Consider the following 26587-nt stretch of genomic DNA (forward strand, 5'->3'; position numbering starts at 1 on the left):
TTTCATTTGTAAATAGCATTTGTTTTGGTGTGCAGATGACTTTAATTACATTTCTCAACACATAATTAGAAATGAAATTTTAAAGTTACAGGAAGTTGCACACACTTGCTGCTTTTAATCAAATTTTGTTCCATTTCACTTAAATCAGAAATATGAATAATTTTATTTGAAAGCTGCTAAAATAAGTGGCCTTTGTTCCTAAAAAAGCAGTTCCAGGGGTATGGATTTGTCTTGCACCTGAGGAGTGACCAAGTAGCAGTAGTTTGGATTTTCTTAGTTCTGTAGTATGATCACATGCATTTGAATTCATTTAATATATATATTTTTTTTTGAAGCCATCACATTGAACAGCACTATGGTGGAGCCTGTAAATCCCACATTTCTGTCACACTGACTCAGGGGACACCTCACTGATTTCCTTCATTTAGCTGGAAATGCTTTTTCTGCTGCAGTATAGGTGCTGGGTGCCTTTTTTATGTGTCATTTTGGTGTGACTCAGTGTCATGCAGTGGGCTTAGACACTCAAGTTTCCAACCCTTTTCCATGGAGAAAGTAATTCTGTTCATCAGGTTGCTGGTTTTGAACTGACAGAATGTTTAATTTGTACCTTTTTGTCACCCAGTCCTTGTGTCACTGAGTTCTGATTAAATAACATCCAAATTCCCCTTTGAATGGAGGAGATTCCCGTGTTGTCAGAAAAATTCACCTTTTCTTTCTGAGAGCTCTCACCCACCCAGGGCAGTTCTGACTGCAATCAGTACAAACAATTCTATTTTAGAATATGCATTTATCACTATTTAATAAAAAAGAGAGCAGTTCTGGGTGAGCAGGCAGGGTGGCTGAAATGGGAGAGGAACTTTTGGAAACAGCACAAAATGCAAGCTGGGATTGTCAGCTCTGGGGAGGATGGGATGGGAGGCTGAAGGCAAAGTGCAGTCAGGGCATTGGAAGGCTGGGGGTTAAATTTAAATCCATGTTCTGCAGTGGGCACCCACTCCACAACTGCCATGTGGGGAAGGCACTGGATAACAATCCTGGAGGTTTTGGCTCTGTGGAATTTGCTTGGCAGGGCTGGTTCCATTCTGTGCTGGGAGAGGAGCTCCTGGCACCTCCCTGCTCCCACCCTGAGGCACTGCTCCCCCTCATCCTGCTCTGTGAGCACCTGGGAGACCACACCTGACACACAGGGATCCCTCCTGGCTGAGGGTTTAACATCCCCTTCCCTGTGAGTTTGTTTTTAATCAGCCAGAGCACAGAGATGAAAGTCTGACAGCAGCCCAGGCCAATAAGTAAAAACCTTGGTGTCACTTAATCTGTATTTTGCCACTTGTTATCCTCTTAGTTCCAGGCTATTTTGTGTCTTGCAAAGCAGCTCTCAGTCCCAGAGTGTTCTGGGGGTTAATTTGGAAGGCACAAGGGAGAGTTTGCAGTGAGCAGCAGTGTTTGGTGTCACTTTGGAGCACCCCAAGGCCTGGTAAAATGTTGGGAATATGGTATGTCTCTGCTGCTGTGAGCCAGACAGGATTGTACCCATAGGTGGGTAAATCTTGAACTTCTCTCATGTGCTGCAATACCTGGGGAATTGTGGTGCTATAAAGAATTGTAATAAGCAGTGGCTGGAATGAAAATATGCTTTTAAATTTGTTTTCTAAGGTAGGAGATTATTCATGGCTTGGTATCTGTGGAATATTTTAGAGGGGCATTTTGTGGGAATGGCATTAAAATGTAACATGGGGGTTTAGTGTTTATCACTGCCAGGCACCTGCCTGTTGATCAACGTTCTAAATTAACTCATTTTTAGTAGTTTTAAAGTTTTAGATGATATTTTGATTGAAAATGTTAATTTGTTCTTCCTTTACAAGAAGAGGACTGTGCTTCAGTTGTTTACTTATTATCCCTCTGATTATATTGGTCTAATTATTAGAGAATTGAACAAAAAAAGTATTCATAGTTTTAGAGTTCTGAAAGCTTTTCATATTTCTAATGGGCAAGTGATGAGGGAGACATAAATCAGCATGTGGTAGTAAACTGCTTAAATTTCTCAGGTGTATCATGTCCATGTGACCTCAAATAATCATCTCATGTATTTAATTACCAAAATGAATAATTACTTGGCCTAGAAAGCCTGTGTGTCCTGAGGTTTTGGCCTATATTGTGTATATAAAATACATCCTTTTAAGTAATCTGAATGAAAGCCCAGTTTACAGTTTGATGTGATATGAACAGACATTAGGGAAAAAAGTATTTACTTTGGAAAGATAAAATCTTTTATCTGTACCAACCCTCAGTGGAATGTGGTGTTTTGTCATGCACACTGCTGTGTTTGGCTATTGAGTGTGGTGTGCCTGTCCCATGCTTCACTGAACTTCAGTAACAAATATGATTATCTGAATAATCATAAACTGCCAGAGACTTCTTTTAGTTTGCCCTCATGGAGGAATAGATGGTGCACTGCATATCCTGAGACTGATTTACAAGATTATGTGAAAAGTTAGTCTGGAGAAATCAAATTATGCAACAGCTGCTGCTCAGCTGCATTTGAACCTCCCTGTGCTGCAATCCAAGAATTGCTGCTCCCTTTACCCACTGAATGCTGCACTGGGTGCAGTTTGTTACAGCTCTGAATGAGAAATTGTCTTTTGTCACATTTTTACTCATGGCTAACCTGATTTGTGAAAGGCTAATCAGTGCTAAGAATGTTATTTACTGCATGGTTTTACTTTCTAAAGTGCTCGTGCAGAAAGTCAGTGCAGTTGGACTGGAATAAAAATGTAACACTTGTGCTAACACTTATCAGCTGTTCTGTTAAAGGTGATATTTGAAAATTCTCTCTCTTTAAGTGACCATGATGTCAGTTTATGTGAACACAAACACAGACAAGATGCTTTCTGATAACCTTTCTTTTCTGAGCTGAAATAACAAAACAATGGAGTTACCACTGTAGAAACATCTGTGAAGTACAAGCAAAAAAAATTTAACTTCTACTGGAGGTATTTGAGAGAGGTTCTCTGGCAAAATACAACATTCTTGCAGTTCTTAATTACTAAAGGTAAATATTGCACCTGCCAGAGAGAGGTTTCTGCAGATTTACTCTTCAGTGTGGACAATTGGAGCTTCCTGCTGGCTTTTGAATATTCTCAGTGTTGCATCACTTGAAAAATGAAGTGCAGCTCGCACATTTGTTATTCTTCCTACTTACAGAGGTGGATTAAAAGGAAGCAAAGTGATTTACATGGTCATGCACAAGAGAACATAAATAATCTTTTGTGTTTGCTAATGAGAGCAGTAACGTGGAAATGGAATTCCCGTAAATGGCAGCACCAGCTCCCCTCTCCCATTGTTTGGGGAGGGGAAGAGCCCTGGGATTCTCCTCACATCTCTGATATTTCAAGAAATAATTCCTCTATTCCTCTTCCTTGATTTCTAGTGGAATAATATTCCTTCATAAATCTGGATTGTTGCTTCCTCATGTACTGAGGCCAGACTTTCAGTAGGTGATGGGACATGGGGAAATGAGTTTGAACTCAGAGTAGATGTGAGGGAGGAAGTTTTTGTGATGAGGTGGTGAATTCCTCATGCAGGAAACCCCAGGCCAGGTGGGATGGAGCAGCCTGATCCAGTGGAAGGTGTCCCTGGAGGAGCTGGGGGTGACCTTTAAAGGCCCCTTCCAGCCCAAATTACTCTGTGATTGCAGCCCAGCCAGGAGCCAGGGCACGGTAACAGATCAGGGGGCGGTCCCTGCGGGAAGGAGGGAGAGGAGAAAGGAAATGAGTTTTTCTCCTGGGTCAGCTCCTCTCTGCCTGTGTGCATGCCCAGGAGCTGGCAGTGATGCCCTGAGGGACTGGGGAGGCAGGGCTGGGGTTGTCACCTCTGCCCCTGCTCTGAAGGCACTCAGGAAAGGGACATTTGGCACTGACATTTGTCACACCTTACAGGGAAATGCAAACCCTTCCACTCCTCCAACTCCAGGTATTTTATTCAGATTTCTCCACTCTTTGTGCTGCTGAGGCTTGTGTAAGTTTTGGTGCATCACATGATGCTCCTGCTGGGCACTTCCAACCCCTTCATACTCACTGCAGGTTACCTAAGTTCCTATTTTAAGTAAATTACTGCCACTAATGACAGAAACGGGCAAAGAAATCAATAAAATTTCAATTTGACACAACTTTTTAGGTGGAGCCTTTCAGGTCTTAAGCCTTACAGGATTATTATTGTTTCTGCGGACTAAACCAGGCCAAATAGCTCAAGTTAAACCTATTAGAAAACTGGCATGGATTTAAGGGCTCAGAACCATCTGGGAATGAGATCACACGTAGTGCTTCTTAATATAGACAGCTTTGTCATTACAGATCTATTTGAGAACCAATTAATTGGCACTGACCTAAAGCACTGTTGTGACACACTTGCATATGTAAAAAGGTTAAAAGTATTGTTGGGCAGAAATTTAATCTTGTTTTATATCTATATATTTATTTAATTTCAAGGCTAAAGCATAAAGAGAGCATTTGTATAGAATGTTTTGAAGGAAAACACAAGTTCTTCCTCTGGCTATTTTTATCCATCTTTGCACCTTGTTTTATTTCTTGGGTTTGGGGTTTTTTCCCTTTTTAAATTGCCTTTTAAGTTCCTCTGCATTGTAGGTTTGTGTGGCCATTCCCCAGTGTTTACTGTATATTAAATAATTATAAATAATTCTATAGTATAAATAATAAAGTGAAGCAAACTATTTTATATTTGGAAAAAAATAATGCTGAGATACAACATTTAAATGCCACATTAAAATTTTGCCTCATTACTGTATAAAAAAGTTAGAAATTTCAAATAGGATTTATTTAAGGGCAGCCAAGTACTGCATAATTCTTTTCCATAAAAGATCTGAGTTGTTTTTTTTTTTAATGCTACTTCACATCTTTTTTGAGGATTTTAATATTGAATATCCTGGGAAAGGAAGCCACTGCACATAAGCTGCCTGCTCAAATCACCAAAGAGAAATAGGTGAAAAATGGGAAAAATTTCTGTGTTTCTACACACGTGTGATGATGTTATTGACAGTAAACTCCTCGGTGGTGAATAGGCGAGAAGGTTCTGTGGTCAAGGAAGGTAATTTATTTATTTATTTCTATTTATTTGATATATTTATTTCTGTTTATTTGGTTCTGCAGTGGAGGAATCCGACATCATCGACCTGGAGAAGCGCTACTGGCTGCTGAAGGCTCAGTCCCGGACCGGACGCTTCGATTTGGAGACTTTTGCCCCCCTGGTGTCCCCCCCAATCCATCAATCCCTGAGTGAAGGTATGGGGAGGGGAGAGCAGGGAGCAGCCTCTGCTGCCTCACAGCTGGGGTGGCTTTGGGGGTGTCTGCTCTGAAATGCCCTTTCAGTTCCAGGACAGAATCACTTCACTGGAAAAGGGGGAAAGAGGGAAAATCTCTATTTAGTGGAAATCTGGGATGCTGAAGGAGGTGTTGCATTGTTATCAGTTGGTAGGAAACATGGCAGATTTGATGTAGAAGTTGCCCTGTAGTTGCTTAAAATTATTTCTTAAGATTCTGTAAAGACAAAATAAACTGCTGGGCCTGACAGAAAACCAAGCTTTTTTCAACTGGCAAATGGGAGTTTCAGCTATTAAATGACACCTCAGTGTGCAAGTCAGCTGTTGTATCATGCAGCCAATGAAACACTCCTCCCTAAAAAGTAAATTAAGGAAGATTTAATTCAGGAGATTTGCAGGTTGTTATTTCTACTGACAACCAAACTGGTCTGTCCTGTTGAAGCCACTCTGGTAATAACTGGAGCTGTCCCATTGCCATTTGCTGCATGATATGGGGACATCCAGGGGCATTCCACTTGCACTCCAGTTCTGCTCTGCAGTCCTGGAGTGACAATTTTATTATTACCAAAAAGTTGGCTTTAAGTGGCAGCAGTAAGTAACAAAGGGGAAATGCAATGGTAAAATGGTAAATGAAATCTGCAATGGTAAAAAATCAGAATTTATGTCCAGTTCTGTAGGGATGTATCCCCACATCCTTTTTTTTCTGAGTGTCTTTTATCTACTTAGTGATTTAAACTTACACAGCTGCTGTGGGGAAACTTGAATGGTTTCTGCTCATTCTTTGCCTTCTGTGGAGTCATTGTTGCTAAAAAAAAAATAAAATTTATGGGATAAATAATGCTGAATGATTTGAACTCTTAAATGCTTTGAAAGCTGGTGGCTACAACTCTTAACTCAGGGCCAAATTTGCAGTGCAGTTCAGTGATTTCCACAGGAATTTCTGTTCAGTGACTTCCACAGGAATTTCTGTTCAGTGATCTCCACAGGAATTTCTGTTCAGTGACTTCCACAGGAATTTCTGTTCAGTGATTTCCACAGGGATTTCTGTTCAGTGATTTCCACAGGGATTTCTGTTCAGTGATTTCCACAGGAATTTCTGCCAGGCACGTGGGAAGGGCTGCCCATACAGGTTCTCTCCATCACTCGTCACAAGGAGGGTGTGAGGAGCAGGCAGCTGCTCAGAATTCTTGATTCCCTCCCCACCCTTGGCTGGATCAGCCATCCCTGAGACATCTAATTCACCTTTAAATGGCCTTAGTAGTGCTTAATTGCCTTTATTACACTTAATGAGAGTAAATGACAAGTGTTTGTCCCTCTCCTTGGCCATGAGCCCCTGGTGGAGGTGCAGGGTGCCTCTCTCAGGTGCAGTAACAGGAGATGCTTTTGTGGTTTGCAGGTTTGTTTAATGCTTTTGATGAAAACCGAGACAATCACATAGATTTTAAAGAAATTTCCTGTGGGCTCTCAGCATGTTGCAGGGGACCCTTGGCAGAGAGACAGAAGTGTAAGTATGCAAAATTTAACTGTTAATTTGGGAGCAGTTTTTCAGTTTGAACAATGAGGTTTAGCTGTTTTCACCTTTTGAGATTCTTTTCCCACTGAACAAGTCTGTGAAAAGTGACTTTAAAAGTAAAAAAAACCAGAGGAATTTTAAATATCAAGGTTTCCTTTTATAAAGGGTGATTAAACCTAATTCCATGTATTTTACAGTGGTTCCATGTAAATTATCTAACTGGGGAAAACTACATTTCAGAAGTTATTTTTTCAGTGTTCTGCATTCTGAGGCAGAAGTGTGTATCTCAATATAGAAAGTACAAACACTTAGCTACTCATTATCTATAATAGAAAACAAATGTCCTATTTGATTGTCTTGTGGTAAATAGCATGTTGTGGCTTTTCACTGCCCAGTCCCAGCTGGCTCCCTGCAAGGTTCCTGTGTTTTGAAACACTTTTTGTTCCCTACTTCTCCAAAACCACATTGTTGCAACTTCCAAGCTGCAATTCCCTGGAAATTTCTGGATGCTCATGTGTTCCCTGCTAGGTCCCCTCAGCCAACACAGCGAGCAGAGCATTGCAGGGGGCTGGGTTTGAGTTTGTGAAACAGCTGCTCCATTTCCTCACCTCCACACGTGCATCCCCCCTTCAGAGCTGTAGCAGCTGCTCTGCAGCCTCAGGGGCTGCAAGGAATAAAGAAACAAGAGTTGTGGAATGGTTCTGACAGCAAAGTCCTTCCCTTTTCCTCAGTTTGCTTCAAGGTGTTTGACGTGGACCGAGATGGGGTCTTGTCCCGCACCGAGCTCAAGGACATGGTGGTGGCACTTTTAGAGGTCTGGAAAGACAACAGGACAGACAAGATACCTGTGAGTGGTGCTGGGGTTGGTGTCCTTCTGTTTCCTGAGGCATCCTGCCCAAGGAGCAATGTGCATCTTGTTTGGGTGGGGGTCACTGAGGTACAGGCTCCCCTCAGCTGGGGAGGGGGACACGTGGCTGTCCCTTGCCTTGCAGAGATGTCACCTGCCCCAAGGACAAGGCTGGGTTAGAATGTGTGTTCTGACCTGCCCAAATCCCAAGGTTGGGTTAAATGTGAGTTCTGACCTGCCCAAATCCCAAGGTTGGGTTAAATGTGAGTTCTGACCTGCCCAAATCCCAAGGTTTGGTTAAATGTGAGTTCTGACCTGCCCAAATCCCAAGGTTGGGTTAAATGTGTGTTCTGACCTCTCCAAATCCCAAGGTTGGGTTAAATGTGAGTTCTGACCTGCCCAAATCCCAAGGTTTGGTTAAATGTGTGTTCTGAGCTGCCCAAAGCTCAGTGGTCTGTCTTTAATGTGTGTTCTTTTATATAAAGAAAGGTACAAAAGCACAGATTTTTTTATCTGGGAGCCCTTGGTTTGAATTACTGAGAGTTTCCAGCATCTCTTACAGTTTTATTTTTATTCTGAGCACATCCTGCTGGGAGACTTTAACTCTGATTTCTAATCCTTTTGTTGAAGGAGTTGGACATGGGTTTGTCTGAAATCGTGGAAGATATTTTACATGTGCATGATAACACAAAGGTAGGAATTTGCTCTTCTTCCCTTGTCATTTTTATACCCCAGCATCTTCAGTTTATTTATAAGGAAGTGCTTTCTTTAGAGCAGAGATGTGTCAATAAAAGAATCTTTTTCAAGAAATGTCAGTTTTCCATTAAAATTTACCAGGTTGTTCTGTGAAGGAAAGGATGTGTTTGAATTTTATAAGCCATTTTAATATTTGAAGCTAAACCCAAAATGCATAATCAGGTGAAATTAATTGGAAGCCTGCACTGTTTGCAAGGCTCTGCTGTGCATAACTAACACCAGTTTTAAATCTGATGCTTGACTTCTGTTCTGGGGAAACTGTTCTTTGTTTCCTGTTAAAATTGATCTTGAGGGAGAGTGCAAAGTTTCTCTTATATTTTATGCTGTGTCAAGTCACATTATCCTCCTATGGAAGCATCTGTCATGACACAGCAGAAAGTCCTGGTGGTTTATATTGTGCTTTAAATGTAGCTGGGTGTAAATCTGTAATTATCTGTAATTCTCCTCCTTGCTCTCTGGAAAAAGGAGATTTGGAGATATCCACCAAAAGATATTGTTGAAGTTGCTTCCATTATTTCATCCTTTGCTTCACTAATTGGGAAGAGTGTCTGGAAACGATAAATAATTTATTAAAAACTATAAAGAATGTCTAGAAATGCTTAATTATGTGTGTGAATAGTTGTCTGTCTTGCCTGCTTGTACTCCAACAAAGTGGTGGGCAAATACTTTATTGTAATTCTTTAATTGCCGAGGCAGTGGAAATTGTGGCTTCTCTCTGTTTCATCCTTTGAGGTTTTTGTTGTTTGGCTTCTTGAAAGAAAGGGCAGTTTATGAGCAAGTGTACAGCAGTCCTGAATCCACAAAGGGTTAAAAAAGAAGATTTCAATCTTCAGGGGATTTTTTTTAGTGGCATCATCAGTGTAGTGCTGGAAAGAGCTGATGGTGCAGTAATTACATAAATTATTTAACCTCTTTTCATGTGTTAGCTTTGACCTGGGTTAACTCTGGAGAAAATGGTCTGGAAGGAGAGGCAGAGTACCTGGCAGAGCTGTAAAATTGGCTCTGAATTCCAGTGCCAGATAAAAACTCAGCCTGATCCCTGCAGTGAACCAGAGACCCCTGTGACATGGGCAGCGCTGCACCTCTGGGACTGCAGGGGATGAGGAATTCCAGGGATTTGTGTTGTTGGGTGAGGTCACAGGGGCTGGGTGACCCAAACTGGTTTTTCCTCCCCTCAGAGGAGGCTGTGGGTGTGTGAGGGGTGCAGGGATGGGCGCTGGGTGGGAGTGAGGAGTGAGGAGAGATTCCACACAGGGCACTGCTCACCTAACAACACAAATCTGCACTCTGAGCTGCTCAGCCCTCTAGGCAGCCTGTGTTATGCTAGAACTGGAATTGTTTTCTTTTACTGGATCAAATTTTATTTAAATAGTGGTACGGCCAATTTTTATCATTCCCTGGTTTTGTCCTGCCCTGAATGAGACAGGTAATGAATATTTTACCAGAACCAGGTTCATGTTTTGATGGTTTTCCCTTCCCTTTCCTTCTCCTCCCTTGCAGCTCGGACACCTCACTCTGGAGGACTACCAGATATGGAGTGTGAAGAGTGCTCTTGCCAATGAATTTTTAAATCTGCTTTTTCAGGTGTGTTTAGGGGAAATCTAAGGTTGTAATTTACAGTAATTAACTGCTGAGCTTTCTGCATGGCCACGAAGTGCAGCATCAGCATTTGTGTGCACAGGAGGGGATGTGGCTCTGCAGCTCTGGGCTGCCTTGGCAGATGATTCTCTCTGATTCTCTCTTTGGTTGTTGTTCTTGCAGTGCATGGAATGCCCAAAGCCTCATCTGTTCTACAGAACCTGGTGCACTGCTCAGAAAATGAAATTTTGAGTGCATCAGCAATTATGTTTTCCATTAGACAAAGGCTGTGTTTGAAATGATTTTTGTGGCAAACCTTTGCCAAGAAAGTAACCCAGGGAATGAGAGAAAAATCTCTAATAGTTTCCTTTTTCATTTTACAACCAGTTTCCCTTTCCATTTTCTGTTAAGGCCCTCTAAGGTGCCTCTCATTGCTTCCCTAATGAAGCAGGCCTGGAAAGCTGGGATATCCTATCACTGCTCACTTGCAGAAGCTGAGGATTAAGTGTGTGCTGAATTGGGTTTTAATTGAGCTTGAATTGGATTTCTCTAAATCCTTGAAAGCCATATTTTAGCTGGCTCACTTTGTGCAGAAAATAACCCTAAAGAGCATTTTCATCCACTGCAGTTTGTTCCTTACCTGTTTTCCTTTGAGGTTGATACTTGGAGTTTGAATTATAATAATAATAATAATAATCCTAATTGGCCTGTGACTAATTTATAAATTGCATTTTGAATGACACTTTCCCAAGAGCTTCAGGGTGACTGAGTGAGGGTATCCTGAGGCCACCAGCTACACCACAGCTGGAAAGAATAACACCAGAAAGTTCCTCAAATTCATTTTATCTCTAATTACACCAAGTTTGCTGAAGTTGCAACCTTCTCCAGAAGGGCTGTCTTTATTTTTGGCCTGTCTGGCATCAAACATCCCCTCATAACTAAATATTGATGAACTAACAAATATCCCTGCAATCTTGACAAAGAATGAATGAAGATGTAATAAATCTGTCCTAATGCTGATTACACATCACCAATGTTGCACATTGCTCATTGGAAGTCTCATTTACAATGTTTTTTTTTCTCTTGGCATAGCTGCTGTGTTTTCATTTTAGATTTTAATTTCAATTTTTTTTTTTGATAACTTTATCCCGTAAAGCACAGGGCAGAGCCTGCCATTGATTTATCTGGGCATTTATTTGAGATGTCATGTGCCTCATCTGCATACAGAAAAGCCAAATATTCTGAGTGGAAAGCTTGTCAACAAATGGGGTTGTTTGCAGAGGGCTTGGTTTATCTGAGGAATCTCATTTTAGCTACACAAATTTAAAAAGAAACACCAGGCCCAGCTGTGTTGTGTGTGCTGGAAAATCTGTTGCTACCCCCTGGCTAATGGCCTTTGTTTCATTCAGAATGTGAAATGGTCTCTCTCACTGTAATATAAATTTAAATAAGACATCTTAGCAGTGATTAGAAATCTCCAGCTGAGATACAAATTGATAGCCTCAAAAGAGACATGAGGAGAAGCTGTAAATCATGGGGGGAGCAGCAAAACCATCTGGGAGGGTTGAGAGCTGCCCCTGCTCCCTGGCAGCCTCCTGAGGAGCCCTTCCCTCCTCTCCTCCTGCCCAGCTCTACTGGGAAGGGGTGAAATAGGAGCCATCTGACACTGGTTTGTACTGGGAATGAAACCCCTCCCAGCTGCCCAGGAGATGGGGCCTTTCCTTTGAGTCCAGTTCAAAACTGAGTTAAAAAAAGAGAAAGAAAAATAGCCCCAGACATCCAGAGCATGCCCTGCACTTTGCAGAGTGGTTCTGGCTGTGCTTTGGGTTGGTTGCTTGCTCTGAAGTTCTCCCTCAGCCTCTCCAGTGCTTGTTTCCCTTTCAATCCCATATAGAACCTCTCATTCCCACTTTCTTCCCTTTCAGTTCCTTTTAAACTTTTAGTTCTCTCCCAACCACTTGCACTGTCCCAGTTCCTCATTCCCTGTCCCCAGCACACCCAGACATCCTGATTTGTGTGTCTGATCCACTGCAGCCCTGGGATCTGGCACAGCCTGAAATGATGAGAACTTTTGCTTTTCTCTTCACCTCGGCATTGGTCTTGGGGCATTTCACATTCTTGGTGCCTTTCTCTTAACAAGGTGGGCAGCTCACAGCTCAAAAGACATTTTTATCAGTGATTTATTCAATTTTAAGTAAAATTAAATCTTGCTCCATTATAAAATTATGGAAAAGTCTCATCTGAGTTGTTTATTTGCTTTTATTTCCCTGTTAATAAGAATTTCTTTCTTTTTCCAGGTGTGTCACATCGTTCTGGGCCTGCGACCTGCCACCCCAGAGGAGGAAGGACAGATTATTAGGTGTGTGCTTTGCTCAGAGGCTTAAATGCCTTTCAGATCCACCTTTGGGTATTTTCAAAAGATCTGGAAATTCCCTGTTTGTGCTAAAAATTCCCATTCTCTCTGTGCAGAGGCTGGTTGGAAAGGGAGAGCAGGTATGGCCTCCAGCCAGGGCACAACTGGTTTCTCATTGCCATGCCCTGGTGGCACCAGTGGAAAGAATATGTCAAATATGTAAGTAAAATAATAATAATAATAATAATCTATACTGAAGAAGTGATTTCTTATCTTTCTGAATGTGTTGATGGAAAAAACAATGTGGAGGAAATGTCTGCTGAAGCAATAATGCTCAGAATTGAACATCTCCTGTCTCTTGGTGGAAAATAATTGTTCTGCTGAATCATTGTTATGTGGAGAGCTTTGCACTGTAATTTCATTAAATCCTCATCTCTTTCATCATTCCTGCATCTTAAGATTATTTTGGAATAAAAACCATGCTCACAGGAGCATTTATTTCACATTTTCTGATCCATTTGATAATGAAGCTGCCCACTTTGGGTTTGACTTGGCTTGGGCCACAGATCCACTCTGAATTTTCTGGACAAAGGAGGAAATTGCTATAATTAGCTTAAGAGGCAATGACAAAAAATAGCCTAATACCCAATGAAAGAAGTCCCACTAAAACTTTTTAGATACAGGGTGCTCTTTAATAACCTTTAATTAGAATATTTAAGCTAAAGCACCACTGAATTGTACAAAATATTTAATAAAATGTAATTGGAGGTAAATATTATTTGCAGGCTAAACAAGTGAAATAAACCTCTCAAAAGAGTTTTTATGCACTCATAAGTAATCAAATAAGTACTTGATTTATTTTATAAAAACAAATAGCTGAAAGTACTCAGAAAACTGCAATGTGTGCATCAGCTACCCTTGTAAAGACTATTATACTTTGTGCACAATGAATTGGCCAAATGAGGGTTGAGATGCCAGAAATGCCAGGTAATTTGATCCTTAGCCTGGTGTGAGTGCTCAGATGTGCTCAGGATTTTCTCCCTAATCCTTTGCATAATGGCACAAGGCCATTACTCACTGCCCTTCTCAAAAACCATCAGAATTTCTGTGAAATGCTGCAGGTTTGAGGGGAAAAAGTGGTTTTTGTTGTTGTGCTTGCTGGTCTCATGTAACCACATGAACTTCAAGTCTTCAAATATTTACAGTCTGTAATTACAGCTGTTTAAAATCAGGTATATTTTTATGTATCTAGGTAGGGAAGATAATTTTGGAATTCTGGCTCTGTGCAGGATGGTTTATTTGATTGTTTTAACAATTTTGGGAGTTGTTTTCTGCTGATTTTTTTTTATTTGTACATATAGAAAGCATTTTTCCATCAGCAAATCTTGTGATGTGCAGAAGCAGTCACAGAACTGTGAATTTTAGGTGGCTGCTTTGACTGACACATCTTTGATCTTGGCTCTTAATTAACTTTTGTGTTTTTTCCCACCTCTAGGATGCAAACCCAGTTGTGATAGAGCCTTCATCTGTCTTGAGTGGAGGTAAGAATCCCCTGGTAGCTGCTGCAGCCAATACCCCAGAACAGGGAGAAGACAAAATGGGAGGTCTTAATGACTTCAGTGCTCCAGAAGAAAAGTTTTCAGATAATATTTCCACTGCCTCAGAAGCCTCAGAGTCCACCAGCAGCAGTAAGCATCTTATTTCCTTGGAGGTTTAATGTAGAACAGCTTTTGGGAAAACTGCACACTGCATGGACCCCTCCAGGAGAGACATAGCACAGCTTGCATTGCAGGGGGTTTAGGATTTTTTTAGCATTTTTTTAGGACTTTTAAGGATTTTTTTTAGGATTTTTTAAGGATTTTTTAGTTTGTGGTGGCTAAACACAAAGTCTTGTTTAACAGCAGTTCATCTGTTATGCTGGGATTCATTTCCAGAATTATTTTCAAGGTATTTTTTTGTCCTATGGTTTATTTTCTCAGTGGATTTTCCCCCCCACTTTCACATTAAGTTGTTTTAAGCTGGTTGATCCTATTCTCTGCAAAAAGGGAAGAAACAGCAAACAACCATGAGGAAAAGCACAGTTGTACTTTTACAGGGCATGTGATTTAAATGTGAATGAGTTTGTGCAGATCCTAAGAGCCATCTTTGTGAAAGAACAGATTTTAGTCCAGATTTTCAAGGAGTTCTTGTGAGAATTGGAGATTTTTTTCTTGTAAGGTTGCATCTGACATTTTAAAATCATCACTTCAGTTGAAATTAGGTAAATTACTGTGATGTTTTTGGGTATAGGGGTTGGGGGAAACAAAGGGTACAGAGACAAAGGATCTTTCTTTTTATTTTTATTTTTACTGAAATTTCCATTTAGTTCTGCATGACCAAAGCAGCTTCTATAAGAATCATTTGCCTTTTCAAGGAAAAACAAACCAAGGCATTATTGGATTTATCTTCAGTTCTGTATGTGAGTTTTTTAGGAGTTTGATATCCAAACATCCAGATAACAAAATTCTCACCACATTTGCTCATGCAAAGAGCTGTGTTTGTGTAATCATGATGTAAAATATATAAAATACAATATAAAATCATAAATCCCTTTCTGAGAGATAGCAGATTTATCCCTCTGGAGGTGGAAGAGTTGCATGTTTCACTGCAGGAGGAAGGGCAGCAAACTTGATCTTTTTTAAAACAAGGATGTAACTCATTCCTTTGTGGTTTATGGGATCACAAGTGAATTATTTCTAATTATTTCTGTTTCTTCTCCTGCTTTGTGCTCAGATACTCTGTACCCTGGCAGCCCAGGCTCTGAGGTGAGCTTTGCAAGGCAGCACAACACTTCAGACAACAACAACCAGTCTTTCCTGGGCTCCAATGGGAATGCTCTGCTCCAGCTGAACCCCCAGAAACCAGGAGCTATTGATAACCAGCCCCTGGTGACCCAGGAGCCAGTCAAGGTAAAGGCACCCAAGGCATGGCAATAGAGGAAAAGCACATTTTAGCTCTCTTTTATCACTGCTTTTTTATGTTGGGTTTTTTCAGCTTAATTCTGGATCAATGCTGCTCTGTCCCACAGCAAAATTGAGGTTTCTTACTCTTATTTTAAGAGGGAAAACTTGTGTTCTGCTTCTACAGCTACTCTTGTGTTTTGTGAGAAAAGAAACATTCAAAACATTCTTACAATTGGGAAGGTATTTATGAAAAGGCAGCTTGCAGCATTAAATGTAAAATACTTTGATAATCAAACACTTCAGCATTTCCATCTAAATATGAATTTGCTGCTGCTGTATAACAAGACAGTAAAACAGAGCTGTCAGTTTGTGCAGTATGGGTGCAAACAGAACATGAAACACAGCAGCAGCATCAGTGCTGAGCAGAGCTGGGACTTCTCTGTCCAGAATTGTTGGAGTAGGTGACACAAGAGCAAAAGACATGAATTTTATACTGCACAAGCTTTTAGAGAACCAGTAAACAATGAGACTTGAACGTTAATTACTGTTACATTTAACCACCATCTCTCAGTGTGAATAGCAGCTGCTAATTGTTACTTAGAAGCCTTTTAATAATTAAAGAGTGTTCAGTGTTCATGAACTAAAATCACTGTGGCCATGTACTCATTTCTTCCCTTGAGATGTGACCAAAAACCCTTTTTTTTTAAAGGCTGCATCATTAACCATGGAGGGTGGAAGGCTGAAGAGATCCCCACAGCTGGTGGAAGGAAAGGACTATGTCATGGTGCCAGAGCCAGTGTGGAGAGCACTTTACCACTGGTATGGAGCAAACCTGTCCTTGCCCAGGCCGGTGAGTTGTGATTTTTGACACTTTTTGATTTGATTTGTCCAGAGGTAACCTCCTGCAATCATCTCCCACTTCATCCTGTGTCTGGCAGAGCAAACTGGGGAAAAGCAGCCTCCAGGCTGGTCCTGGATGGAAAGTTGTGCTGTTTAGGAGGAGTTTTAGCTTGCAGCACAATCCCAGAGCTCAGGCAGCAGGGCAGAGGTGCTGCTCAGCTGCTCTGTTTGCTGAAGCGCACAAAACTAACCCTGAGCTCAGGTTAAAAGGCTTGGCATCAAAACTCCCATCTTTAAGGCTGGGATAGAGTTAAAAAGCTATAAAATGGAAAGTGGGACACCTGCAGCTCTGAAAACCTGTTCCTTCTCTCTGACAATTTCATCAAGTGGGGGGAAAACAACAATTGCTGCTTCAGGTTCAGCATCACAAACACAACGTGCAGGGTTTGGGGAAGAGCTCAAAAGCAGCTTGGCAATAGGTGAGGCCAGGACTCTCCTCTGCCAGAATGGCTGCTCAAGAACACCTGGGAGCTGGAGCTGCAGGAGTCTGCTCTCTTGGAAATGTTGGAAACTTTTTCTTCAATTTCTCTTGAGCGTATTTATTCCACAGACTGGTTGTTTTGTTCTGTGTCAGGTAGTCCCTTGTAGGAGATGCACTTAAAAAATGGATATGAAGGGGTTTTTGTGCTGGTAGCAATAGGTTTTTGGTGGTTGATGTCACAAACATTCAGTGTCACAGATGGGAGAGGATTATCTCTATATTTTTGACAATTTGGTCTGTTGGCTCTAGTGCCGACAATTATTTTAGAGGGAAAAATCACTGGCTTCTTACCTCCTCCCACACATTCTCCATGGAAACAAACACCTTTCATGATCCAGAAAAGGCCACATCACTTTATACACAAAGCAATGTGCTTTTTTTCTCCTCAGAAAATGTCATCACCATTGTTTTTGTTGTAGCTGAAGTTGAATACTGTGGCACTTGAGTGTGGTACCTTCCTTCTCACAGCTTGAGCTGCTCTCTTCTGCTTCACGTGGTCACACAAAGACTGAACATTCCTTCCATTTCTGATTGTGTATTTGGACAGATCTAAGTGGCAAGATCTTCGTAGAAATGGTGGCTGAAAAGCTGCAAAATCTGTTTTGGGGTAATTTCAGCTTTTCCTGTAAAGACAGCAAAATGCAACAAAAGGAGGTTGCAGCCTGTTTGTACAATATGAAGGCTTTAAGTCAATGCTGTGGTTCACAAAGTTCAAACCAAATGTCTTATCCTGCATTTGTCAGTTCTTTCAACAGCTGTGAAACTTTTATGTGCAAGTATTATACACTGAGTGGAATTAATGAGGTTCATTGTGGATTCACATATATTCCAGGAGTTATAAAAATATTCTTTCCATGGTGTGGTGCAGAGAGTGATGCTGCACTAAATAAGGTGTTTGCTTTTGACAACCTGCAGCTAATAAGCTCCAAAAAGTGCTTAGGAATCAGGAAATTGTCATTCCTGGGGATATTTGCCTAAAACCCCACGAGAAGTTTGGATTTTTTGTCTCCTCATTAAAGAGTTTGGCTTTTTAATAATTTAACCACTTTTTAATGAACGAATCACTCCTGTTGCTATTGCTATTCTCTCCACACTTGCAAGGTGAGTCTCTGCAATGTTCCTCCCATGTTCTGCAGGTGATCAAGAACAGCAAGACCAACGTGCCAGAGCTGGAGCTGTTCCCTCGGTACCTGCTGTTCCTGCGGCAGCAGCCGGCCACGCGCACCCAGCAGTCCAACGTCTGGGTCAATATGGGTATGATGAGCCTCAGAATGTTCCCTCAGCATTTGCCCAGAGGTAACTTAAGAATGCAGCAAGAACCACCATCCCCTGTGCAGTTTCTAGGCCAGCCCAGGAGCTTCCTGTGCTGTGCTTGTGCTCCAGCTCGATCGCCCTGCGGCACCATCGGCGCTCGGGAGCATCCAGGGCTGCCCTCGAGGGAAGAGGGTCCAGGGCTCTCCCTGCCCTCTCCTTGGGGGAAAAGGCTCCAGGGCTCTCCCTGCCCTCTCCTTGGGGGAAAAGGCTCCAGGGCTTTCCCTGCCCTCTCCTTGGGGGAAAAGGCTCCAGGGCTTTCCCCTGCCCTCTTCTTGGGGGAAAAGGCTCCAGAGCTTTCCCCTGCCCTCTCCTTGGGGGAAAAGGCTCCAGGGCTCTCCCTGCACTCTCCTTGGAGGAAAAGGCTCCAGGGCTCTCCCTGCCCTCTCCTTGGGGGAAAAGGCTCCAGAGCTTTCCCCTGCCCTCTCCTCGAGGGAAAAGGCAGCAGGGAGCATCCAGGGCTGCCCTGCCTCGAGGGAAAAGGCTCCAGGGCTTTCCCTGCCCTCTCATCGAGGGAAAAGGCTCCAGGGAGCACTTGCAGGGCTTTCCCCTGCCCTCTTCTCAAGGGAAAAGGCTCCAGGGAACATCCAGGGCTCCCCTGTCCTCTTCTCAAGGGAAAAGGTTCCAGGGAGTATTTGCAGGGAAATCTGTTGATTCCCATGTTTATGGATGAGTTGAAGGTGAGAAATGAGCACTGCAGAAGCTGAACTGATCAGAGAGCCAGAGCTGGGCATTCCCATTTTGGGAGTGATTGCTGTAGCCATGCAATAGGTGCCTCTGTGCCTCTCTGATATTGCAGTGGCACAATAAATTCAATTAATGCTCAGCCAAATGCTTCTGAGTTACTTGAGCAGCTGGGCTTTGATGCCCAAAATTATTTAATGCTCTTTAGAGAGCAATGAAATGAATGGAATATGAAGGCTATTGTTTGGTGTAGTTCAAAAAGACAATTACATACAAAGCATAAACACCCAGCTAAAATCTATTTGTCATAATTGTGCTGGTAATGCTCACCAAAAGATTGTACAAGTGTAATCTTTAGGTTGTGGCTTCACATTTCAGCTGAGGTGTTGCAGGAATTGTCTCCAGTTCCCAGTTTGCCTCACACAGAGGCTGGAAGGAATCCCTGCACTCACATTTGGACATCCACAGTAAAGTGTCCAAAAATGGGCTCACCTGGCTGCTGAAAAGTCAATCAATCCTTCAGCCTTGCCAGAGTCAGGGTGTGGGTAGAACCTGGTGCAGATGCTCAGTTTTTCACTGCTTTGGGAGGATCTCAGCCCTGCCTGTGCCATCGAGCTGTGCTGCACAAACTGCTCTGCCCAAACTCAGCTTTCCTGCCTGACCTAATCCAATGGAAACTGCTTTGTTTGGACATCCTAAAATGCCCAAATTCCAATGAACAGAATCTTCTCATGTGCCAAATTTGATCTTGATTTGAAATTACTTTGCACTGCGCTAATTTGATTGTCCAATCTGTTATTAATCTTGTGGAGTTCTCAAATGTGCTTTCTTGCTGTAATCTTACAACTAATCCTCTGATCCCTAATCTCAGAAAATGTTGTTTTCTTTTAAAAAAACTGTGTACTTTGCTTGGTACACTGAAGCCAGATTGATGCTTTGCTGATTTATAAGGTATCATTTACTCTCTTGTCAAATTGCATGTGATAAATATAATACTGCACCTTTTCATGTTGTACTTTTTATTTTATTGTAATCTTTTAACAGTGAAAATAGAATTGTGTCACTTCTCAGGCTACTTAAGTATTGCAGTTGCCCAGTTTGGTTTGGGCTGGATAAAAATGCTTGTCATGTTTGTAAGGAATGGGGAACTTCTGAATTTTAAACAAAAAAAGCTCAAAAGAAATTCCCCTCTTTAAAGTTGGTCTCATCTCTAGTGCAAATCTTTTATTTAAAGATGAGCTCCCATTAGAAAGAGCAACAATCTCGACCAATTAATCTGTTGTTGCAAGTGTGAACTTGTTGAGAAATTTTGGTGGAAATCCCAGGTGTCTTCACAGAATATTTTGAGGAATTGAGTTTTTAAGAAATTTAGTTATTAAGTGTGTTTCTGTTTTGAGCTGCCAGGCTGATTTCATGTCCCCAGATCAGCATTCATCCCCACAGAAGAGCTGAAGCAAAGTTGTGCTACTCCCAAAAATAGTCAAACTGGTTTTTGTACTTTATATTTTACTTCTCTCAAAAAGGAAATCCTAATGAAATTTTGAAGTCCTTTATTTTGAAAATTCTCTTTGCCTCTCCTACTGTGTCTTTGAGAGACAAAAAGAATTGTGGAAACTTGTAAAACACCATTGAATTTTTAAATTTCCTATGAGAATCTCAGAGAAGCAACTTTCTAATAGGTTTTGCTAAGAAGGGAGGTATTTTACCTGCTTTGTGACAGCAAATTTGTTGTCCCAAGGGGTCAGTAACAACTACTCTTACACCTAGCTGCTAAACACTACAGGTGTAGAACACTTTTTGCAGAGTGTACATTCAGTGTACAGTTGTTGATGTGACCTGTGGGTAAATGCAGTTGTGTTTGAAATGTTTTCCTGCTGTCCCACTGTGAATGCAGGCAATGTGCCCTCCCCAAATGCCCCTCTGAAGAGGGTTCTGGCTTACACTGGCTGCTTCAGCCGCATGCAGACCATCAAGGAGATCCACGAGTACCTGTCGCAGCGGCTGCGCATCAAGGAGGAGGACATGCGCCTCTGGCTCTACAACAGCGAGGTAACCCTGCTGCTCTGCCTGCCCCCGTGCTTTGTTTTTCATTTTATGTGCTCTTATTCCTCTCCAGAATCTACTAACTGCACATGCACAGGGGAATGAGGGCACCCATAAAAATCCTTTACAGTTAAAGGCTCTTGCTGTTTGTTTGTCAGAGGGTTTTGTGATTTAATTCCCATTGGAGGGGAGAGGATCCTCAGAGTGTAGAGGATCCTTTCAGTACATGCAGAGGATCCTTTCAGTTCCTGTGGAGGATCCTCAGAGTGTAGAGGATCCTTTCATTAGATGTGTAGAATCCTGAGAGTGTAGAGGATTCTCAGTACATGGAGAGGATCCTCAGAGTGTAGAGGATCTTTTCAGTAGATGTGGAAGATCCTCAGAGTGTACAGGATCCTTTCAGGTCCTGTAGAGGATCCTCAGAGTGTACAGGATCCTTTCAGGACCTGTAGAGGATCCTCAGAGTGTACAGGATCCTTTCAGGTCCTGTAGAGGATCCTCAGAGTGTACAGGATCCTTTCAGGACCCGTAGAGGATCCTCAGTTCATGCAGAGGATCCTCAGTTCATGTACAACTCTAATTCTATGATGTGTTTTTTTCCTCCTGAAGAACTATCTCACTTTGCTGGATGATGAAGATCACAGACTGGAATACCTTAAAATCCAAGATGAGCAGCATTTAGTAATAGAAGGTATTAAAAGGATAATATACTATTCTAAAAATAGAGGTTTGCAGAAGGAACCTGTGGGGAGGTGGTGGCAAAGCTAATTTAGGAAAGTTCACATGTATTTTTGTCCCTGTTTTGAAATACATTTGGATCTTTTGTTGGTTTGCAACAACATAAAATAATAATGGTGGCTCATGAACTGATTTGTTCAGAGCTGGTGGATCTTTATTGAGAATAAGAATAAGCACTGAAAAATTTGCAATTCAAGAGCAAAAGCAATCCCAAGGCTGCTTCCTAAAGATGTGACTGGTGTGGTTGGAGGGATGCCAGTGTTAGAATGAGTTCCAATAATGATTAGAAACATTGACATGAAAACTAGCAAAAATAATAGGTAGAAGTAAGCACATTTCTAATCCCAAATATTAGAAAATTTTAATTAAACCTCTTCAGCTGTGTAAGCTCTCTGGAGTAAGTAACAATTTTTAAAAGCCCCTTTTCATGTCCTTTTCTAGTTCGAAACAAAGACATGAGCTGGCCAGAAGAGATGTCTTTTATAGCAAACAGCAGCAAAATAGACAGACACAAAGGTGAGTCTCTCACAGAGTCACTGGATTATGATGAGAAGAAAAATCCCAAAAAACACTGAAATGTTGAAACAATCCTTTTAAACACAAGTCCTGTTAACATTGAGTGAAGTCTTGGCCTTTGCATGAACTTAAGTGCTGGAAACGTGGGAGGGTGGGATTTTTTGTTTATTCCCTTGGATTTTGTTAAAGCAAGGAATAATTAAGATTTTAACAAACAAATCCAGAATTTTCAGTACCATAATTACCTGTAAACATTCTGTGTGGGTTGCACTGCTGTCTGTGGTGGATCAGATCAACAAAATACTCAATTTCTGGGAGGCAGAGTTGAGAGAGCAGATATTTTAAGCATTTTTTTTTACATCCATGGAGTGTCATAATTGGGAGCAGGTTCCATTAAACTGCTTACTGAGAAGATGCTGCTACAACATTCTGAATTTTCTCATTAGCCCAACTGCTAAAATGATGATTTTTTTGCTCAGTTCCTACTGAGAAGGGTGCTACAGGCCTGAGCAACCTGGGGAACACGTGCTTCATGAACTCCAGCATCCAGTGTGTCAGCAACACTCAGCCCCTGACCCGGTACTTCATCTCAGGGAGGCATCTCTACGAGCTGAACAGGTAATCCTGGGGCAGAGCAGTGGAGTTTGGGTGCTGGAACATTTATTCAGGGCTGTCTGCTTCTGCAAGCTGCAATTCAGGGGGAAGGAATGATTTAAATTCAGTGTTAGCAGCCCTGCAGCAGATACTGCTTCAGAGGCATGGAAACACAACCTCCTGTTGCTTGAAGCTTTTCTGCTTCCTTCAGCTCCATTCTTGAGCTGCGGTTACATTTGAGTCTGGTATTAATTCCTTTGTGATTTCCAGGACAAATCCCATAGGAATGAAAGGACACATGGCCAAGTGCTATGGCGATTTGGTGCAGGAGCTGTGGAGTGGCACCCAGAAGAACATAGCCCCCTTAAAGCTGAGGGTGAGTTATTCTGGGGTGGAAAACAAGGATTTCATGGAAAAGCAGAAATTCAGTGCACTTTTTCCTGGTGTTACCTGTATTTGTAGCAGTTTGGACACTCAGAGTTTTCCCTGGAAGGAGCCAGTGTTCATCAGACCTGGTGGAATTTGTGGTTATAAAGGAGTTATGTGGTATGACACAAGTTGTGCCATGGGAAGTGGCTTTTGTAGCCCTTTTTAGGTACAAAATGTGGTGCATTTACCTGTAAATGAGCTTTTATTCTGCAAGCAAAGGGGCTCCCTTCAGCTCTTGGCAATTGAATTTGTGTTCGTTGACATATCTCATCTACAATATTTTGATGCTTTTTTACATTTTTTACATGATATTAAGTTTCTGCTGTTTTGTGTTGTTTTTTTATAGTGGACAATAGCAAAATATGCTCCAAGATTTAATGGCTTTCAACAGCAAGACTCCCAGGAGCTTCTGGCTTTTCTCCTGGATGGGCTCCATGAGGACTTGAACAGAGTTCATGATAAGCCATATGTGGAGCTGAAGGACAGTGATGGGCGGCCAGACTGGGAGGTGGCAGCAGAGGTGGGGCTTCAATCTTTGGGGGTTTTTGTGTGTTTCTTCTTTTCCTCACAGTACTAAGCTGAGAAATTGTTCATGAGGCTGCCTATGGCAACATTTTGGGACTCTAGCACCTTTTGGATCTTGTCAGATCTGTGATTTACAGAGATAATTTCACCTTTGAGCTGAAAATTAATTGTTGTAATAAAATTATGAAGATGAGACAACAATTTTGAACAACTCAAAATTAAGGAGTATCAAAATATTTCAAGATGCCTGATTATCCCCTCAGAAATTTTAAATTGTGTCATACTTTGATTATAGTGTTGAGAACTTTACTTGTTCTGTAACTAAATTTATTAGAAATTAGGAAGTAACTTTTGTGGAAATACTTGGACTCCCATAGGCCAATGAAACTTTGGAGACCAATGAAGTAGTGTCCAGTTTCTGACTTGGTATTCTATTTTTTTGTGCTTCATTTCAGGCCTGGGAAAACCATCTGAGAAGAAACAGATCCATTGTTGTAGATTTATTTCACGGGCAGCTGAAGTCACAAGTGAAATGTAAAACTTGTGGGCATATAAGTGTTAGGTTTGACCCTTTTAATTTTTTATCCTTGCCTTTGCCAATGGACAGCTACATGCACCTAGAAATTACAGGTGAGTGGTGTAAATGTGCTATTCCTCAGATAAAATCTGTAACAGTGGAACAGCTATAAAACATCAAATTTTGTTTGTGATACTACTTATTTACAATAATACAGTAATTTTAATATAACAGTGCAAGAATTTTCATTGGAATACAGTTAAAACAAGATAAAACCTTTAGAAACAGAAAAGGATGGCCCATTTTTAGTCTTGATTGAAGGACTTAATATAAAATCTTTTTAAAATTGAAATTTTGAAAACTTCCCTCTCTTGTGGAGGTTGTCCTAAATCTGTCCAGAGGAAAAACAGGGGCTGGGGGTAAAACACAATATGGGTCATGAACTGTGCTCTGAAGGAGCTGTGGATTGCTGGAAAAGGGGCAAAAGGAAAGATGACAAAAAAGTGAAACAAATTTTGAAACCATTTTTTACTGCCTATGCAGCAAGAGATTTTTCTGACATTGTGACATTGCCTGCAGACATTAAAAATTGACTGGGAAAATGAAATAAATCATCTGTTCAAGTTGGGGAAAAATATTTTCCAATAAGTGGAGAGCTGTAATTTATTATTGTCATTAAAACCTGCCTGGGTTGCTGACCAGGGTGTTTCTTTTCCCCTTTAAAGTAATTAAATTAGATGGTACCACTCCTGTTCGATATGGACTGAGACTGAACATGGATGAGAAGTACACAGGCTTGAAAAAGCAGCTGAGTGAACTCTGTGGCCTCAAACCAGAGCAGATTCTGCTTGCAGAGGTGCACAGCTCCAATATAAAGGTAAAAAGAAAAAAAGGTTAATTATTGCTGCAACATGCTGTGGGTGATTTTGTTGCTTCTTTGTTATTTTTAACATTTAAACTTTGCTGACAAGAGCTGTGAAATAATTTAACTAAAAGTATGGTAAAAAATCAGCTTAGTTATGTCTCTAGATGAGCTTTTATTTCATTCTTAAACAGTAATTTAGCTTGTTGTAAATAGATTAAAATTGATTGCTGATGATATTTTTAGGGGGAAAAAATCATCTTGAGGTGATAAATCTCAAGTTAAGGTGCTGTGATGAGACAAAGACATCAGGACCATAAGTAATGACTGGCTTACAGTGTGTGGGGATATTTCCAGGGGGATTTTTTTGCTGTAGATTAAAAGTGCTTGAAATGAGGTGCTGTGGGTGTGATTAGAGAGCACTGATAGCTCCTGCAGAGGGCTTGGGCTCCTTTACTCTCCTGGAAAGGTGTGAGGAGGCAGATGGGAGGGAGGGAGGAGCTGATAAACACAGCTTGCAGAAGAACAGAAGACATTTTGGTCCCAGATGAAGGTGTCCAAGTGCCTGAGCAGCTTTCCCTCTCTCCTGAAGAACTTCCCCCAGGACAACCAGAAGGTCCGTCTGTCCGTCAGCGGCTTCCTGTGCGCGTTTGAGATCCCCATCCCAGGCTCCCCCACCTCAGCATCCAGCCCTGTGCAAACAGGTGAGACCAAACTCTGCTTTTCCTCTCCTTTGAGCTGCACACTGTGAGAAGCTCAGCACCAAAGTTTCTCATTGAGTGAGGATTACAGAAAGGAACGTGCGGGTTGTGCTCGGTGTCCGCACGGAATGGAAGGGATGAAAACCCTGCTCAGCTGTGGCTGCTGTGATAATTGGTAATTGATTTGTCTGCCTGCAGAGACCTCCACTGGGCCATCAGCCAACGGAGCCCCCACCATCCTGATGAACGGGGACATCCCCAAGCCAAGCCTCATTCCCAACGGGATGCCAAACACTGTGGTGCCATGTGGGACAGAGCGCAGCTGGACCCTCAATGGCCACGTGCCCTCGCTGTGTGACAGCCCCTGCACAGGCTACATCATTGCAGTGCACAGGAAAATGGTCAGTGCCCTTGCACACTTGGCAAGAAATTGATAAAAGCAGATTGTTTTTCATGTCCGCACAATAATTACACACATTTATGTGAGATGTGGCCAGATAACCCCATCATCATGTCATAAAATAGAAACGTTTTTCAATACAGTATTTAATATTGGAATTAAGAGTATTTTTAATACAATTGTTGACTAATTTTAATTGCCAAGGTCTGAAATAAGTCACAAGGCCAGCAATCCAGGTGATTATTGCACTGTGAGTTAATGCACCTTCACATCTGACTTCTCCTTTTGCTCCCACAGATGAGGACAGAGCTGTATTTTCTCTCATCTCAGAAGAACAGGCCCAGTCTCTTTGGGATGCCCCTGATTGTTCCCTGCACAGTTCACACCCGGAAAAGGGACCTCTATGATGCTGTGTGGATCCAGGTTTCCAGGCTGGCCAGCCCCCTCCCTCCTCAGGAAGCCAGTAACCATGCACAGGACTGGTGAGTTGGGCACCTCAGCCTTGCATCTGAGTTACACTGCAGTGCCTTACACTTGCTTGCAAGATTGAAAATTGTGTTCATTT

General features: G+C 41.8%; 1 protein-coding gene across 2 annotated transcripts in view; it reads left to right on the plus strand.

The window, feature by feature from the left end:
- USP32 (ubiquitin specific peptidase 32) overlaps positions 1 to 26587 on the plus strand; it is a 64336-nt gene that overhangs the window by 30418 nt on the left and 7331 nt on the right. The window contains exons 6-27 of one of the 2 annotated variants that reach the window (XM_054287498.1): positions 5163 to 5294; positions 6729 to 6836; positions 7577 to 7692; positions 8323 to 8385; positions 9949 to 10032; positions 12324 to 12385; positions 12496 to 12598; positions 13875 to 14067; positions 15152 to 15327; positions 16031 to 16171; positions 17839 to 17956; positions 20592 to 20746; positions 21350 to 21431; positions 21920 to 21994; positions 22474 to 22612; positions 22859 to 22964; positions 23364 to 23537; positions 23998 to 24172; positions 24785 to 24936; positions 25514 to 25625; positions 25821 to 26023; positions 26320 to 26504. In XM_054287498.1, the coding sequence (XP_054143473.1) occupies positions 5163 to 5294; positions 6729 to 6836; positions 7577 to 7692; positions 8323 to 8385; positions 9949 to 10032; positions 12324 to 12385; positions 12496 to 12598; positions 13875 to 14067; positions 15152 to 15327; positions 16031 to 16171; positions 17839 to 17956; positions 20592 to 20746; positions 21350 to 21431; positions 21920 to 21994; positions 22474 to 22612; positions 22859 to 22964; positions 23364 to 23537; positions 23998 to 24172; positions 24785 to 24936; positions 25514 to 25625; positions 25821 to 26023; positions 26320 to 26504 (2854 nt within the window). The remainder of the gene's footprint in view (positions 1 to 5162; positions 5295 to 6728; positions 6837 to 7576; positions 7693 to 8322; positions 8386 to 9948; positions 10033 to 12323; positions 12386 to 12495; positions 12599 to 13874; positions 14068 to 15151; positions 15328 to 16030; positions 16172 to 17838; positions 17957 to 20591; positions 20747 to 21349; positions 21432 to 21919; positions 21995 to 22473; positions 22613 to 22858; positions 22965 to 23363; positions 23538 to 23997; positions 24173 to 24784; positions 24937 to 25513; positions 25626 to 25820; positions 26024 to 26319; positions 26505 to 26587) is intronic. The other variant, XM_054287499.1, reaches the window with a different exon arrangement.

Source organism: Melozone crissalis, unplaced genomic scaffold, assembly GCF_028551555.1.
Source record: "Melozone crissalis strain CALT ecotype California unplaced genomic scaffold, PUWL_Pcris_2 ptg000057l_1, whole genome shotgun sequence".
Classification (NCBI taxonomy): Eukaryota; Metazoa; Chordata; class Aves; order Passeriformes; family Passerellidae; genus Melozone; species Melozone crissalis.